Source organism: Falco punctatus (genome assembly GCF_963210335.1).
Source record: "Falco punctatus genome assembly, chromosome: Z".
In the NCBI taxonomy this organism is placed as follows: domain Eukaryota; kingdom Metazoa; phylum Chordata; class Aves; order Falconiformes; family Falconidae; genus Falco; species Falco punctatus.
In genome coordinates this window covers 31615458-31633942 of record NC_137586.1, presented here as the reverse complement: position 1 = coordinate 31633942, position 18485 = coordinate 31615458, and the positions used below count along the sequence as shown (strand labels likewise).

Below are 18485 nucleotides of genomic sequence, written 5' to 3'. Positions count from 1 at the left end.
TTTTTCATACCAATACAGATCAGATCCACAGTTACTGGACTAAACACTTCCTCTGGCTTACAATGAAACTGAGTTCTGCAACCAGCATTCCTAATCTGGTTTATTTTTTATTTCTCTGTTTCAGTCACTGCTAGAAACCACAGCTAAAGCCTGAAGTCAATGTGAATCAACCATGCTTCCCTTGGTACATACATCCAAAATATGGATCACCTTTTTTGGAATAGTATACTATTACTCAGACATAGCTGTATATTAATTATTGTTGCATGGATAAATACCACACAAAACTCAAGTCTGTTCACACTCATTTATATTTTTAAATGAATGCATTTGGTTGTGTCTGAGTACTTTTTACACTTAGCCAAAATTCAAAGTCATATGGACAGGAATGCTTATAAAAAGCAGTTTTCACACTTCTATATTTGCATACTTGCTTCATCAGCAATAGCATCCTGTATGAGACAGGAAGCTGTCTGACACAGCAAGGCAACAGAGTTCAGCCAAGCCATAGCAGAGGGATATACAGTAAATCATATAATGGTTATTCTTATGGACAACTGTAAAGATGCCACACATGATTCCCTTTCTTGTTAAACTGCTGTTTCTCCTGTCCTCCAAGACCCTGTAAAGTACAATGGCATCTCCAAAGAATCATACTGATCCAGTTAAATGAAATGTATAACTTATGTCGGTAGATGAAAACAGGGTAAAGTAAAGCATGTTATTCCTAATGCATTTTTTCTAACACATTTTCAACAACTTCCTTGTAAAATGTAGTCTCCATAATCAACTTAATCTCTTCCACCTCATTGACATCCCTGCCATCAGGAGATTTTTTTTAACAGCTAACCTGAAGATTCCCTGCTGTAGCTTAAGCCTTTTTTCTTTTTAATTCATGTATCATAAACATGAAAAACAGGTTGTTCCTTTCCTTTTGGTCCTTTTCCATCTACAGCCCCTTAGTCAGTTAACTACAACGTTTTGATCTACTGTCTTCAGCTGCAGCCATGCTTTCCCCTCTGAAATGCAATGACAGCAAATCCTCAGTGCTGTCAGACAAAGCATGTTTAGTTGATACATCTTGCATCCCATATCCAGGGAAATGTGTTCATACAGTGTTCACCTTTGGACTCTTGTTAAGCTCATAAACTATAACCCTCAGGACCTCTTCTACAGCAGTGGCTGATATCATTGCTCCCCATTCCTTTGTCTGTATTCTAGTTTCAGTATCTTGCATTTTTCCTTATTTAATTAGATCCTGTTTTCCAGAATATCTCAGTATTATAATGATCTTGTTCATTTCTGATCAATCTTCCTTCACAAGCCGCATAAAATAAAATAAATTAAAAAAGCTTGTCTGCAGCTAACATCAGCTGCAACAGCTTCCGCAGAAGGGATAACTAAGTAGGCTGCAGTTGGCCAGGCCAGGAAAAAAAGACAGTATCGAGTTTGAGAGATGCCAGTAAAATCGAGGGACTTGGAAAAGGGTTTGACTAAGTACTCCAATGCAATAGCTAGGTGGTTGCTATCAAATGAAAATAGAAAGCAGTAGGTTCAAAACAAACAAAAATGTTCTTCACAAAGTATTTGACTGTTTGCCAGATGCGGATGCTAACATTTTACACCAATTGAAAAACAAGTTGCATAAGTTCATGAAAGAAAAATCCAACAAGGTTACCCTTTTACTTAGTAAATACAAAGATGCTGCTTTTGGCTAATCATTTCAAGTAAGTATACATTTTGGCTAGTGGTCTGAAGCATTGCAAGTGTTGATCATAGAATGCTTTGGTTTGGAAGGGACCTTAAAGATCACCCCATTCCAACCCCCCAGCCATGGGCAGGGACACCTTCCACTAGCCCAGGTTGCTCAAAGCCCCGTCCAGCCCGGCACTGAGCCCTTCCAGGGATGGGGCAGCCAGAGCTTCTCTGGGCAGCCTGTTCCACTGCCTCACCACCCTCATAGTGAAGAATTTCTTCCTGATATGTAATCTAAATCTACCTTCTCTCAGTTTAAAGTCCTTATCCCTTGATAATGTCTTCAGCACTAAGTAGGACACTATCCTTAGCAATATATTTCCACTTGTTGTTTTCATGAACTATTCTCCCTGTGTGTCTACTGACTCTGACTAGTGTCCAAAAGCACTCAAAAAAAAAAAATCTAAGAAGAGTGGTTAGGACAGGGGTTTTTTCCAAATATTTCTAATAAAAGGTCAGAACCATTGCCTTCAGTTTTAAGAGTCGACTGCTACAAAGCTGCGTCACAATAATGCTGATTTACTATTCTCATTTAAAAGTAGCTAATTAAAAGAACCATCTAATCTCGAACTCTGCCACAGCTAAGTCGAATAGATACAAATTGTATGGTTAAGGCTGATAAACATCTTTTGTTTTCTTCATGCCACTGTGGTGGGTTTTTTAGAGAGGAACCTTTGAACTGAAAATAGATACCCTTGCTCTTCCACTTCCTCTCTCAATTGCCTTTTAATGCCCAAGGTCACACTTCCTAATGGTATTAACACAGATGTGAATTTGGATATGGCGTTGCTGCCTTTTGGCTATCTCATTTCCCCAGCTTATTTATATTTGTGTCTATAATTAGCCCTCTGTAAAGAGAAAATTGTTGGTGTTTCTCTTAACACATTTGAAAATGTCATTTTCAGCAATGGTCCACTAATGAATATTTTAATCTTTCCACACCAGGGGAATAATTTTCACTCTGAAAACAGCTTTTAAGATTATTTAATTTCAATTCAGAAACCATTACTGTATCCACTTCAAGCTATTACCTTCAAATTAGCTTTTCAGAGACAAAATTCCATTTTTTAGAAACAAAATATTCCTAAACAAAAAAAAAACAAACAAAAAAAAACCACACAAAAAAAAAAAAAAAAAAACAAATTACAGACAAATTGAGGGTTGTCCAGTAAGAGGATTCACTTACCCTGCTCTGGGAGTGCCATTTCTTAAAAGAGTTGCTAAATACTACCATTATAACTCACAATCTTCATTTGTATATAAACACTGTCAAACTTCCACCACCATCTGCCTCAACAATGCCACAATTTTTTATTAATAATAGGAACTTTGAGAAAAGCATTTCAACATGGGTTTTTTTAGAAAATGTAATAAAAAATCTTACTCTGTCCAAAAGAATAAACCAATGTCCATACTTCTAGCATTTTGTAGATGTTTAAAGTACACGCAGACTCCTCTACCAGTGTAACTCCATGAAAGAAAAATCCACCATGGGTTAGTATTTAATATGTAGACACATCTTTGGCTGCAAGTTCTTGAAAATTTTGTTATACGGGAACATTTTACTCTTTCAGATGCATTCAAACCTGTTCAAGGCATCCACCTTTGGGAATTTGAAGTTTACAAATCATGAGTTACTGAATTTTCACATTTTAGTTGCCTAATCCTGCAAACATTCAGTCTGTCCTGCCCTTGATTCAAGGATGGCCAAAAATTTCCTTGCAATTGCAGCTCCCGGGTCATGCCAGGCTGAGGCAATGGTATACAGTGCCAGCAGTCTTTGCTGTGCTGTCCATGACACAGCATTAGCGAGAACAATGATCTGTAAGAATGCAAACAGCAGGAGAGAGCTGGCTGGGATAAGACGACATGGAAAGGACAGGGAAAAGGTGGAACGGGAAATGGGAGTAGGGAGAGAATTCTGCAGTCAGAGAAGGAATGGGAACTGGCAGGGCTTAGGCTGAAATAAGAATGAAAACACTCATCACAGGTAACTGGAGCAAAACTCCCACACTTGGCAGGGGGCCCTATGTGTCCTTTGTTGCTAGGACGTGCACATCCGAAGTAAAAAACACAAACAAAGTATGAAACAGAGGCTATTACATCACTGAATATGAAGTACTTTCTGCAATAGTAGTTTTTGGTCGCTCAGTTTTAGAAGATGTTTACAGTAGAAAGAGCTACTGCTCCCAAGCATCCAAACAAGAAAGATTACAGACAACTTCCCCTTTGAAGACAAGTCAAAAGAATAAAATTAGCTCTTTCAAAAAATAAATATGTAAGCATTGAAATTAGGTAAAAAATACAAGAATACAAGATTCTTAGGGCAAAATATAAGAAGACCATGAAGATCACTGCCAGAGGATAACACTGAGGCTAACCACTTAGGAAACACAGAAACGAAAATGGAATGATGCTATGTCTACTGATAAAAAATATGTAGGATTATTCCCATTATTATAAAACAATGTTTGGAAGTGACAGTAAATACTAGACTTAAACCTGAACACCTTTAGATGAAAATTTGTACCTTGAGGAAAGCAGCCTAGCACCAGCTGTGCAGGGCAGGATATCCTGCTACTGGCTACTTCCAGGTTTTTTTTCCCAATGATTTTGCAGCTCCCAGAGATCAGATACAGTCTTTGAGGACAAATTTAAATTTGACAAGGATGGTGGAAGTTCTCTGGTCCAATTCTTGCTCCAAGCAGGGCCAGATTCAAAGCTGCATCTGATGGAAATCCTGCCTCACCCTGCAGGGAATGGACAACCCCTTCCTTGGTAAAATGAGAATACCCACATGCCTGAAGGTGCCCGAAGTTATCAGGTCTTTTCGCACAGGTATCAGTGGCAAAGGCTGACTTGGTGAACTGCAATAAAGGGAATCCAAGGTCAAAATGGACTTTGGGTTTAAGCCTTATGGTATTTAGGTTAAAAAGATATTGTCCAGGTTTTACAGTCTTCAATGTGGATTGTGTGACTGCATCAGGGAAAACCAGTATTTAAAAAATCTGTTACAATACTTTGTGTTAAAGACTGGTTCTTACAAGCAACACATATCCTGTTACTAGACTAATACCAAAACCAGAAAGAAATATGTTCCCCACTTCCGAGTCCACAGAAGGTTACCATCAGCATTTATAAGTAATTCTCCCAGTAAATAATCTTTTTACAGATGTTTGGGAAAATCCAGGTTAAATAAAGAAATAAATAAAAATCAGGCCTCAGTTTTCTGCAAAGAGAAAAATGCAGAAAAGTTGAAGTTTTAATGTTTCCTGCTATAGACAGATTTTCAAGGCAAATAATTCCTTTTTCTTAACAACATCTAAATGCTTTTGAAGCTTGGTAGGAAAATCAGTCTGGAAATTGAGACACCGTATACCAGCTCACATGCAGTGAGCTAATTTTGGCAGTTAACAGGCTCTGAAAACAATACTTTATAATGGAAATACTGACACTGTATCACTGAGAAGGGCATCACTACAAAAAGATTGTTCAAAATCATTATTGTTGGTAGGGTGAAATAGGACAATTTCTGAGCTGGAATGCAGAAAGCTCTTATATGCCACTTTTCTGATGCCTTGGGGAAAAAATAATAATAATTAAAAAATCCTTCAACTGATGTAATGGTCTACTCTAACCACAAAATATAAACAAACCAAAAGTCTGAATATCAATAGTAAAATATAAAGCATGAAAAACTTCATCTACAGAAAACTACCTCTGTCAAGCTGTTTAACACTTGCTATTTGAACATAGCATCTGTTCTCAAAATCAGTGCCAAGTTACCAGATTAGGTGCTGAATTACTTCTGTAGTGCTACGAAGGGGTTACAATAATGTGTGAAAAGTCAGGCACCTTCCTTAGTAGCCTTATTAACAGCCAGCTCGCTATGAAGTAAGGCATTGAAGTGCATTTAACTGTTTCCTTACTTGGTCTTCTTTCTACCTCTTTCCTGTCCCAAATCCTTTTGTCTTCTCCATAACAAACGTTCTTACATTTATGTACTATAGCTACTAGGTGACCACATCCTTGCACATTGTACAGTACATTGCATTCTCTATAATGCCAGTCATTATTCTTCCTGCCTTCACTAGCTTTCTATAGCTAAAACACTTAAGATTAATGAGGCATTTTTTTCTCAGTCAAGGCATTTAGTATGAATACACTTACACTTGCAGGAGCTATGCAGATGACTTATTTGATATTATTTGCTTTTTTAAATTGTTTGGGGGGATTGATTTATGGCTAATTTTTTTGTCCATTTTGTCCACAGACAAATTTAGTACCACTCTTTTGTCAATAATCGTTATCAAACACAACCTACTGCCTAGCAGAACATGAAGATATGTTGTTATCATGGATCCAAGCGCATCCTGGAATGTCTGGGAATTTGACAAAAAATATTGTAAAGCATACGACTTCAGCCAACTAGAGATACTGCAACTGCAAGAAAACGGTATGCTTCTGAATCTCAAAAGCAGTTTCCTCTGATAATATAAAACGAAATCTCCATCAAAGAAACGTCTGGCTCCATAAATCCAAGTCCATGTAGCCATTTTTCTGTTTCCCTATTTTAATGCTGCTCTTATTTGGGATTCACACATAACACAGTTTCATTTAGCTATTAATACGCCTCCCATTTCTATAGGACTCTCATACTTCAGTGCTTTGCAAAATCATACTGATACACATATAAAAACCTAGTAGAGACCAAATTTTCTATAAAATTAACATAACTGCCGGGAGTTTAAGAAAGTGATATTTAACAGAACTAAAAACAATATTTAATTGTGTAGGCAGAGAAATGAGAAGGTACTTTCGCTCCTAAGAAATGAATTCTGAACTTTGAACCAAGGTTTGTACCACTATTTCATAGCTTTTATTTCATTCTCCACTGCATAGAACTTTTCCTTCTCCTTGTTTTACAGCCAACCTCCCCTTTAGGATTTAAAGACTTACACAGAAGGGAATCCTCAGACAGATCTTCCTCAGCTAAATCTCCTCCTTCTAGGAATCAAAGTGAAGAGGAAGGAAAATTTCAGACATCAGTAAGTTGGAGTTTCAGGGAATAGGTATTTTCTAATAATTAAATCTATTTTGTGCACTTTTCTGATGGGGGAATTGAATTTTTGAAGGCATGTGGATATATAACAGTAAGTTGAATCTCAGTTTCACACCTTCTGCAACAGCTGCAGTTTTTAGGAATGCTTGTCCTGAACAAGAAATCACATTAATATGACTTTTTTCATTTCTTTCATGTAGAAACTTGAAGTCTGAACCATGTTAGTTGGAATGTAAAATACACTCGCCCTATATACCCTACAGTAAAAAAAATAGTCATGCAGATAAGTAATTTTCTTTAATTACATCTCCCTCTCCAGAAAGACTTATGGTACTACACAGTAATTTAAAATACAATTAAAATAGCATATGTATAACAGATATAGAAAAAAATTATACAAATATAAAACCAGATTCATAAAAGAAACATATGCATATAACTTAAATGTAGCATAAAACTTTCTGCTGCAGGTTGGCATGACTAAAGGAAAGTAGTACTTTTGTTGTCTTTTTTAATAAATCTACAAAAGATTGGTTAAAAGAGAACCACATTTATGTTAAGCATAATGCTAAGATTAGATAAAAGTATTGTACTATTTTGAAGTGAAAGCTGTTAGGATTATCTAAGGTTATTGTCCAAACTCTGAATAGATAAAAACATGATCCTAAAATAACAAATAGGACCGAAATAAGTATCAAAAATTCTTATTTATGCTGATGTTAGCAATGAGGTTCCATAGAAGCAAAAACACACTAATACATTTAAGTTGTATATCCAACTGACAATTTTTTTTCTCCAAAGAGAACTACAGTCACATTGTTTTGCAACGAATAATACTGTTCAAACACAGAAAAGAGAACCATAGAAAAAAAGGCAACTCAGTGTCTATTTTACCCTTCTACCTCAAGGCATGATTCAAGTCTTCTTCAACTATTCCTGACCTTGTCTAACATGTTTTCAAAAATCATGGAGTATTTTCTGCAAAACCTCTGTATATCCCAGTCCAGCAGTGCACTATTTTTAGAAATAAAAATTTGCAAAATTTCCTGGTATTTAAATTAACTTCTGCTGATGCAGTTTAAAGCTGCTACAAGTCATCTTTTGTGCTTAAAATGAGAGAATGGCAATTGAGTGTGTTCCTTTTTGCCATACACATACAATTTTACATGAATGAATGCCTTCCTTTCTGTCTTCCCCTGGCTAGGCTAATAAGGTTAATTCTTTTCAGTCCTCCTTTATGGAATGACTGATGTCTTATCAGGAATGATTAAAAGAATATTGTGGTTTTTTGCAATTTCAATTGCACCTCTTGTTTTCTTCCATCCCGTTCAGGCTCATGGTTTTTTGAACCACATACGTTCTGTTAGACAAAGTTCTTCAGCTGGGCTCTCACCAAAGCTCAAGAGAGGAGAAAGATTGTTCCCTGTGTTTTTCAGGCTTTATTTCCAGTATAAGATTTAAACATCCTGGTATGATGTTTCTGGTTCTATGAAACCAATGATTTATGCGAAGTTTATGACCAGAGTGGTCACAACTGTAGCTAGCAGCAGAAGCTGCAGCTTAGGTAGGGACTCCCATCTCATGTATGCATAACTGATAACTCCTCTCTAAGTATTGTACCTGTCTCTGTTGAACTCTGTATGATTTATTTGACACCATTTCTTCAATATAGTAATATTATTGATCCACGAAATAGCAGGATCCAATCCAAAACAGTAATTGGATCCAGTCCAAAACACTAATCCTAACCCAAACCAGCAAACCTCTGCCTACAAAATGCCCAAGGCCCCTGGTACTTACAGAAAATGTATCAAGAACACCTCTTATTAATCCTTTTGCATCACTGAAATATTGAAATAACTGAATAAAAGAATATTTTGATTAATACCAGAAACATGCTTGACAGTTGTGAAAAAACCTTTTATATATTCTCTAAGTTTAACACCTTGGTAGCTTCACATGAAGTATACTCCCCCACCTCCTGTGCAATCATCTTAAATGATTTAAAGTAGGCCAGTCTAGATTTCCACGTATGTTCCACAGGATATGAAAGTTAATCAGCACGTGACGCACAGAATTTTATCACTCCCTTCATGATTTTAAGAGTCTGATGAGAATGATGGCTGGTGGCTGGTGATACTGAAGTTTGAAACAAATCCATATTCCTATATATTTGGCAACTATTGATTAACATCATGTGCCTCTGTTGCTTGAATATCAGAATTTAAAACACTGCCAAAATCATCTGAAAGTTAGGGTGCATGAAATCTTTTGCTTATTCCTTATTCTTATGAGATGTCACAGAAAAAAATCTGTTGGTTTGTTCTTAAACACATATCTCTTTGTACTCTGTTATTGTCTAGGTATTCAAAAATTGATAAATTTGTTATTTGTTTAGTGTTTCTCTTGAAATCCAAGATAGGTGGACTGCCACGTAATTCTTTGGGTCACTCATTTCCTGTCTTTTTAGAAAGCAACTTTAAATTTTCCAGGCTGCTGGCACCTTACCTGAGCTCTGCAACCTCTGAGATAATCACTAATAGGTCTGACATTGCTTCAGTATCTTAAGAGTTTTGTAAGACCCTACCATTAAAGAAGTGAATTGGGTATCATGCACATATGAGTAAACAGAGAATTCACATATGAGAATAACAGAGCATTATTCACACCCTTGAAACTGCTGGATTTTTGCTACTTAACTTGGGTAGCAGATGGCTACCATCTTACCACTCCTACATGTTTCAGCTGACGATGAATAGTTCACATTGACATGTGAACGAGACATTTAATAACAAAGAGACTATGGAGGACAAGTTTTAAGTAAATTTAATACTAGTGAAGTCTATTCAACCTTCAAAATTTCATTAAAACTTCTGAACTGAATGACAGCTTATGACAATAAGAATGGAGTTTTATTCTAGAAACACATCTGAATTAAGAGTTCTTTCGGGGCATAATTTCATTGCACTCAGGTCACCAAATCAGAGCTATAGAAAGATGAATTTATTAGCACTAACAATTTAGCTTTACAGTAATCAACACACATACAGTTAAATATGTAATAGACAGAGTTTACATTAAATAAATTGTCCAGGTGGGCAACACCTACTGTTTAGCCCTTACACACTGAAAATAGTGCTCTATTTCACTCTTATCACCATCTTGTTACATGAAATTCCAGAAATGCACTGTCATCTCTCCAGTTCCTAGAGCATACTTTTGCAAAAAAAAAAAAAAAACTAAAACCACTTCACATAAAATTTCCATTGATCTATTTTCTCTACGTTTTTGATATCTCTTCCACTGCTTCATGTCATCTCCTCAAATCATTTGGCCAAGAACAAATTTTTCCCTAAAATTCAGACCTTCCTTATTTTCAGAAACTTATATGGAGCATAAATAAAATAAAACCAAACCTATTCAGTAAAACGTGCATAATCCTTCTCAAGTTAACACTGTCCTTGGATGCAAAATTTTCCCCTAACAGTTTGTCAAGGAAAAATCCCAGTCAAGTCAAGCTTTAATCTTCCCTCCAACATTTCCATTTTTCTATTGTATTACCCAGTTCCCCCTTTATTGCCCCATAATAAACATACATAAGTCAGCAGTCAGTGGAAGGTGTCCCTGCCCATGGCTGGCAGGTTGAAACTAGATGTCATCTTTAAGACCCTTTCCAACCTAACCCTTCTATGATTCTGATTATCTCACTATCTTTGTTCTTATCTTTCACTTACTGCTGTGGTACCTGAAGGTTATCTTCACTTCAAGAACATTTGTAAAATAACCTTAAAATTCCAGAATAATTTTAGAATCCTTTCTACAACACAGAATTAACAAATTATAAGACTGAATTCTGGTTTACTACTTTTCAGTGACTTTTGATTTTTAAAAATGCACTACAGTCAAAAGACAAAGACTCTCTCCAAATTTCCCCTCAAATGCATTACTGTTATATTGCAGGTAACATTAAATTCCAAGGCAATGTTCTCAGTTTTTCAAGGTTTTTAACAAAAAGATGTGATTCACTCCTACTCCTGTCACAATTCTCCTTGGAATTCCTGTACCTGCACGTCACATCTCCTGCACTTGTATCTCCCCTGAAATGAAATTTAAAATCTTTTTGATAGAGCACCAGGGGTTTCCAATTCTGATTGTTTAACTGATTATTAGATTCTGAGTTAATGGCTACCTGTCACTTGCTAGAACAGACTTACGTTCTTCCCCTTGACCTTCCCATAACTCTAGAACAGAAGTCATGAAAGTAGTTCAGGAGATCCTGAAACTCACAATTGTCCGATTATCTGTACAACAAGGTTCTCTGGTTACCGATGACAGATGAAAATTGGATTTTACCTAGTAAGAGTGCCTTTGTGACTAATATGAGAACACATAACAGAGATAGAAACTGATTCAATAAATATTTTAATGGCTATTCACTGAGAGAACACAGGATTAAATATAGATGGACCGTATTTTTGTAACCAGCAGTCTAAAGTCACTTTTTTCCTTCTGTTTTCCCCAGCTTAGGTAATGTGTGAATTAAAAATACCAGCTCCTCTTCTGTTTCCTTAACTCTTAGCGTTAACAGAAGAACCTTAAAATGTTCACAGTGTACAGAAGGAAAATCAAAGTGTTTATATTTAATACTACTTACAGCTTGCTAATGTCATGACTGTGAATTTTTTACAGGTGACTTCTGCAATTGCAAGAAGTGATGTTTGTCAAAGTGACACTGTATTTTCCAGTAGTTTGATTCTCATTTCTTTTCCAACATACCTAAAATGTTTATGATGTTATTTAAGGATTTACATTTTTAAGGCACTTGAAATATCTGCTTTAATTCAACAACTGAATGAAGAAAAGATATGTTGCCATCAAAACTGATAATCACATTTCCTCAAGCTGATTTAAGGAAAACAACTATTATATGACGTAGCAGGGCAACTGCTATTGATCGGCAAAAAGTAAAATTTAAAACTGATTTTATTTTTTTTAAGTGATTCTTAAGTGACATGTTTAAGGATTCTATGAACTATTAATTTATTGTCTATTTATTCCTTGCTGTATGAAACTATTTTATACTTTTTTAAAAATTAAAATAACAGGCATTTAGGAGTTTCACAAGTGAAACTTTTTTTCTGCTTATACAGCACAGTAAACCTTAAATGCTGTAAAAGGACAATTTAATTCTTGACTATAACATATTGTTCTATTTCCCTTTCTCTATTCTCCAGTTGACCATATGCACATACCAGAAGTCTAAAATATTTACAGGAAATCTCATTTTTCTTTCTATATGCATTTAATTTTTTAGTTATTTCCCTGAACTATGTTTTACAGACAACTATATTCTGTTAGTCAATCCTTTTCATGAGTATATCGACCTACTCCAAGTTTGTCTATCAAAATGCTATTATATTTTACAATGAAATCTAATCATGTTTTACAAACACTAGCAAATGTGCGTTCAGAAAAAAATACACAGGCTCTATTCCACATGCAATGACACATGTGCTTTTTTTCACTTAACCTCTACGTGTTAAAAAAACTATGAAACATATGAAACTTACAGCTGTCCAGGCTTCTTTTCTGCATCGAGAACACAACCATCCATTATGGATGTCATGAGAAGGAACACCGTAGCAACCTAGAATAAGACAGGTGGATTAATTAATATAGTCTGTCTTTCTATCTATGATGTCATACAATTCAACTGTGTATAAACACTAGTGAAACACATCTCCTGTGACCAAGGAGACTTTTCCAGTCTAAGCTTCCTGACAATTCCATAGTCTACAAAATATATAAATCAGACATACAGATACTCTTCCCAAAACTCAAAAAACCCGCCAAAACCAAAAACCAAATCAAAACAAAAATAAAACAAAAAACAAAAAACCCAACCAAATACCCCAAAAAATCCAAACCCCAGATTATTTCTTATTTGCTGTCTTTTCAATAGCAAATCAACCAGTTCACCCTGCAGGAAAAATGTACAATTTGAATGCATGTACTGACATTTATTCTCTGCAATTATACCACACTTCCATGTAAGCATTTCACATGGACTTTCTAGAACTAACTACTCAAGCCCTACTGTGTGTGAAGATACTGCATAAAATCCATGCATTCATCAGTTACTCTTGAAATAAAAAAAAGAATGCAAGGTTAAGGAAATTACTGCATAAAGTCAGTACCAATATTCACAAGTCCTCAAATCCAGCAGGATTTCACCCTCACGACTTAGCAAGGACATACTAATATCACCCAGTGATTTAAAATATGAGAAGTAAAAGAGGAATTTAATAGGTCAGAATTGAAACAAGAATCAGAAGTTTGCGATTATTGAAAGTTTACAGAAAAAAATATTCTTCACTATTTTCACAGCAATCATTAATAGGCAACAGAAAATGTAAGAGTTTTTTTAAGAAAGTAGCCAGTGATTGAATCATAACATACGGGAATGTCCTTCAAGTACTCGTAAAGACATAGGAGAAGCCTAGTTAACTGTTATTTATCAATAAAACAAAATTTGAAATTACATTTCTGCTAACTGAACAATTAGTTTATTTACTTGCATGAACCCGTACACAACACTTTGCACAGGAAATTAGAAGACTTGTTCCATCTTCTTCAATAAAGGCATTTGATGGATAGTTTTCAGTGTTTTCTTCACTATAAATGAAACACAACTCTGGAATAAGAGGTTTAGTCTTTTCATTTTCAGCCATCAGTGTTTCTGCTGAGTTTGATTCCCTGAAAGCAGGATTTTCTTCATCATGATTGTCTGGCTGAAAAAAACAAACAAAATTTATATTTAAGGAAAATAAAGGAGAGTCTTTCTTTTGACAGTGATGAAATGACTTCTCCCCTCCCTGCTTTTGCACTAATAATGTAACAGTTTTACGAGAAAATTAACTGCTTCTAGGTATTTATCACAGTCATTCTATAGTTCCTTGCTTGTTCAAATAACTAAAATCTACAATAGCACTCAGCCTGCAAACTAGTGTTATTGCAGCAGTGTTCAATGATGCTGTACCTCTGTCTCCCTTTGAGCCCTTTAACTGGGTGCAGTTCAGTAACTTTTTTCCCTAGTTCCCATGATGAGGAAATCCCAGTTTAGCCTTCTGAATTAGTACCACGGTGCTGCAGCAGCATTTCAAGCTGAGATTTGACACAGGAATTCCACAAGCCAGTATCAAACAGTGCTCCGCATTAGATTGTATCTGTGGGAATATTATTCCTGAGAAGGCCTAAGTACTGTGAAAACACTTATTTCTTCAGAACTGCAGGAAGGAGACATAGAAAAGGCTTCAATAAAAAACACTTAAAGACTGGCATATGTCCCAGTTTCAGCTAGGATGGAGTTAATTTTCTTCCCAGTCTCTTGTGCAGTGCTGTGTGATTTGGGGTGACAACAATGTTGACAGCACACAGATGGTTTTGGTTGTTGCTGGGTAATGTTTATACCAAGTCAAAGACCTTCCAGTTCCTCAGGCCCTGCCAGCCAGAGGGGCACAAGGAACTGGGAGGGGACACAGCCAGGGCAGCTGACCTGAACCAGCCAAATGGACATTCCATACCATGGGACATCATGCTGAGTATATAAACTGGGGGAAGAAGGGGGGGAGGGGCGGGGGGGTCCAGCAGACACCTGGAATTATGGCGTTTGTCTTCTCCAGTAATCATTACATGTGACAGAGCCCGGCTTTCCTGGGGATGGCTGAGCACCCGCCTGCCCATGGGAAGTGGGGAATGAATTCCTTGCTTTGCTTTGCTTGTGTGTGTGGCTTTTACTTTACCTACTAAGCTGTCTTTATCTCAGCCCATGAGTTTTCTCACTTTTACTCATGATTCTGTCCCCCATCCCACTGTGGGGGCAGTGAGCAAGTGGCTGCGTGGGGCTTGGTTGCTAGCCAGGGTTAAACCATGACAGCATACAAGGAAACAGTTAAGACACAAACCTATATGGATTCATCACTTCCAGAAGTGCAACTTCAAGGGCAAGCACACATAGACTAATGCCAATCCTACACAAACCCTAGTAAAAGGTATAGACTGTCTGCAAGCAGGAATAAATGTAGGTGAACAGTTATAATTTTAACAACAGTGAATTTATTTACTTCTCATACAAATCAAATGCATAAACTTATCTTCCTTCTAATTTACAGAAATGGAGTAGCTGGGCAGCTATTTCACACTTTGCCCAGAGATGAAGCTGTTAGGATTTTGCTTACCTTGTAGTATGGCATGAGAAGAGTGCAAATGGCACAGTGTGGTTCCTTCTTTGCACAAGCTGCATTGTATGTCTTTTCAGCATTGAAATTGGGTACTTTTGTGTGCCAAAGGTAGACCAGAGGCCTGGCCCACATCTCTGTCTCTTGAACTTCCTCTTCAATTAAGGTAGTCTCAGGCAGTTCTTAAATAAACAAACAATTGGTTACATTGTAGTCCTGAAGACAAACAACGATTTTGTCACCTGTGTTATTGATGAAGATAAAACAATGCTAAAAGTCTGCATGTGAATACAAAGGCAAAGTCTGAAAGAATTAAGCACCAGGATAAGCACAAAAAATTGTTTCAACACCTGTGTCTTGAGGTGACTGTTCCACATACAGCATAGGAAAGTACGCCACTACCTCTACTGTTTACAATTTGTATTTATATTCACAATATTACATCTCGCTCTCCCACTCCCTAATTCCTCTAACCTCTACCCCCTATCCCTCCATGCACTCTGCCCTGAATTCCTTACGGATGGAATATATTGTACCCTGCCAAGTAGCACCAGACAAATCACTCTGTGCACTCAAAACAGCACCTCTCTACTCCTTATGGGAACTGACGCTCATTTTCCGAAGGGAAAAAAGAGACAAATGTTATAGCCAGGGAGTAATGGGGAACAATCATATCTGAGGTAGCTGGACACACATGCTGCATCCCACTACAGGAAAATTATTTGGATAATATCAGTTATCTGTTCTGGATGTTGTAAAAGTTTGTTTTACTTACTAGCAGTGTTTCTGTGACTTTGTGAATTTAAAAGCCTCTAAAGAAACTAGGAAATAAAATCAGACAAACTCAAACAGAAATAGCTTATTCAATAGGAGTAATCTAAACATGTAGTCTTTTGCTATTGAGGAAGATGTGGAAAAGCGAAAACTGTGAAAAGGAGACTGGGTGTAAAACCCTTGCCCCAGTAAAATCAATAGCATAGTTATTAATGATCCAGCTGTTAACACCAGAATTTCAGCCTAGTCACATGCTTGAGCTGGTTGGAAACCTCAGGATATCTTCACAAGAAATCTAGTGACTTTGTCACCTGCAAAATATACAGCTTATGAAGAGGTAAATGACTTTTCATTCTAGAAAGGAAAGTTAAACAGGAGTTGTTAAATATATTTTTCTGAACTGGGTCCTTATACACTACTCTGATTAATGATGAGGTCTGTTCACTCAAGTGGACAGTGGCTATTAAGTCTTTTGTGATCAATGAGAAGGCGTGTAGGTGTCAATTAAGAGAATGATAATGTGGGAAGGAAAATGTGGAAAATTATTGAATAAAAATTTCAGGTAACAAAAAAGGGTCTATAGCATACAGTCCTTTTCTTAAGATGTATTTAAGAAAAATTGTTTATTTCAGATGAAAATTTGAACAACAGAGAACTGTTTAATGAAGTACATTAAGCTGAATCATCACATTCCTTTAGCTCATGACTTCCTTCATCCACTTTATGAAAAAGTCGAGGCTTTATGGGTCTCCTTGTATGATAAATTGTCAGGCATAGCTACAAAAGCACTATAAAGCTGAAAGTATTTTTATCAGTGTTGAATAAAATATGGATTTTAATATTTGTCTACAAGCAAGCCAAATGTACCAGAAGTAAATTAAGGTATCCCGCACACAAATTTTATTTCATTTTTTATAGTTTCTCAACAGACCAGATATCAAATCAATGAACTTTTTGCCAATAATCAAGGTAGAAGGACAAATAGAAAACACCCGCAAAAAAGCTGTCATCGAGTCAGTATTCATCAGCTGAGGTTTATGGTGAATAACGTAGCTGCAAAAGAATAGCAGTGAAAAAATAGCTGAACACAAGAAAGAGAAGAAAATACGAAATGCCAGCATCACTTTTATAGCTTTCTGAATTACTTATTTTTTAAGTTAAAGAACCAAGTTTTTTGTTAAAAACATTGTCTAATCATATTTTTTCTATTGCTTGCAGTTTTCCAGAACTGTAAAATAAATAGCTCTGAAATTTATGCTCTAGTTCCATTTCTATTTAATTTTCCCTTACAGAATGGTCTCACCAGTGGCTTCATCTTTGCTAACTTATTCTCCAAATTCTTCCTTTGACATAATTTTCTTTCAAGAGGTTATACTGTTGCTATTTTAAATATTTTCATTATAGTGTAACCTCACAAAGAATTCGGGGCTTGATTGTGCCTTATGAAGAAAACTAAGAGGAACACAAAAATTGTGAAGGTTTGCAATTTATGTGTTCCATACCTATTAACCACTTTGAAACTGACATCCTTCAGTTGCACTACTCCTTATCACTGCTGAATAATTCTCTCATGAGGGTAGAAGTCTTCACCCTGAACCTCAATCTATTATGCTCCTCTTTAGTCAAAAACCTATCTTTGGATTTCCAGTCCTGGAATTAATTCTACAATAATAGCTCTAATCATCTCACATATTGCCCTGGTTTCCCACTGCCTCCAGCACACTGCTGAAGTCATGACCCTATCAGTTCTGCTTTTGTTGAGAAAAATATTTATATCTTAATTACTTATAAATTCCACAATTTTAGTTCCCTCTTGTGTGATCTTTACAAATCCTTTCCAGACCAAGGGACTGAAAAGAATGCAAGAGCCAGGAATAAAGCTGGCAGCACTCTTACAACACTTTTCGCTTTCAAGAGCTTTGTATTTATTTTCAAACCTCATTCCAAATGAAGTCAGGGACAGTGTCATATGCAGAGGTACTGGACTGCATCCCCCACAACCTCCAAAAAAATAGCATTATTTTAACAAACTTATTTTCTCCTTTACATTACGTTTAGAGCAACTACTTCCAATAACTAACTGACTAGAAGCAAACCCTCCTCATTTGCCTCTGATCTCTAACATCTCTAATTCTGTGAGATGCTTCTTCTCAATGCTCTTTACTGCAGTCTCTTAGTCTCTTTGCATGAACTATGGCACCCAGGCTACTTGATGTGATCCTCGCGCAACCTCTCACTCTTCTGCACCCTAACAAGCCCAGAAGCACAGCCAGGAAAGGAAAAATATCTCTCCTCCATTGGAAGGGAGACTAGCTAACCTAGTACTTCTTAAAGGGACTACACTACACTACCAGTATACAAAATTAAGAATAGACAGAATGGATGTGCTTAAGGGATGTAAATTTTGCCTGATCCTATGTTATTACTACTACACGGATTGTGAATTTCAGTTGTCTTCAAGAATTTCCTAGGCAACCTCAAGCTTAATTTATCATCTCTCAAGGGCTTTGGAAATATTACTTCCTCTCCTTAAAATCAACATTCACCCACACATGCACACTGGAATCATAAAATTTCAAAATAAATCGATATTAACAAAAAAAGTTACAGAGTACATGACTCCCATTACAGAGTATGACAACAATGCTGCCTTCAAC

General features: G+C 36.4%; 1 protein-coding gene across 6 annotated transcripts in view; it reads right to left on the bottom strand.

Moving 5' to 3' along the window:
• Positions 1-18485, bottom strand: part of KDM4C (lysine demethylase 4C) — a 308684-nt gene that overhangs the window by 91893 nt on the left and 198306 nt on the right. For all 6 annotated transcript variants that reach the window (XM_080372288.1, XM_080372287.1, XM_080372289.1 and 3 more), the window contains 3 exons: positions 15055-15236; positions 13392-13608; positions 12388-12464 (listed from right to left, as the gene is read on the bottom strand). In XM_080372288.1, coding sequence (XP_080228414.1) covers positions 12388-12464; positions 13392-13608; positions 15055-15236 — 476 coding nt within the window. The remainder of the gene's footprint in view (positions 1-12387; positions 12465-13391; positions 13609-15054; positions 15237-18485) is intronic.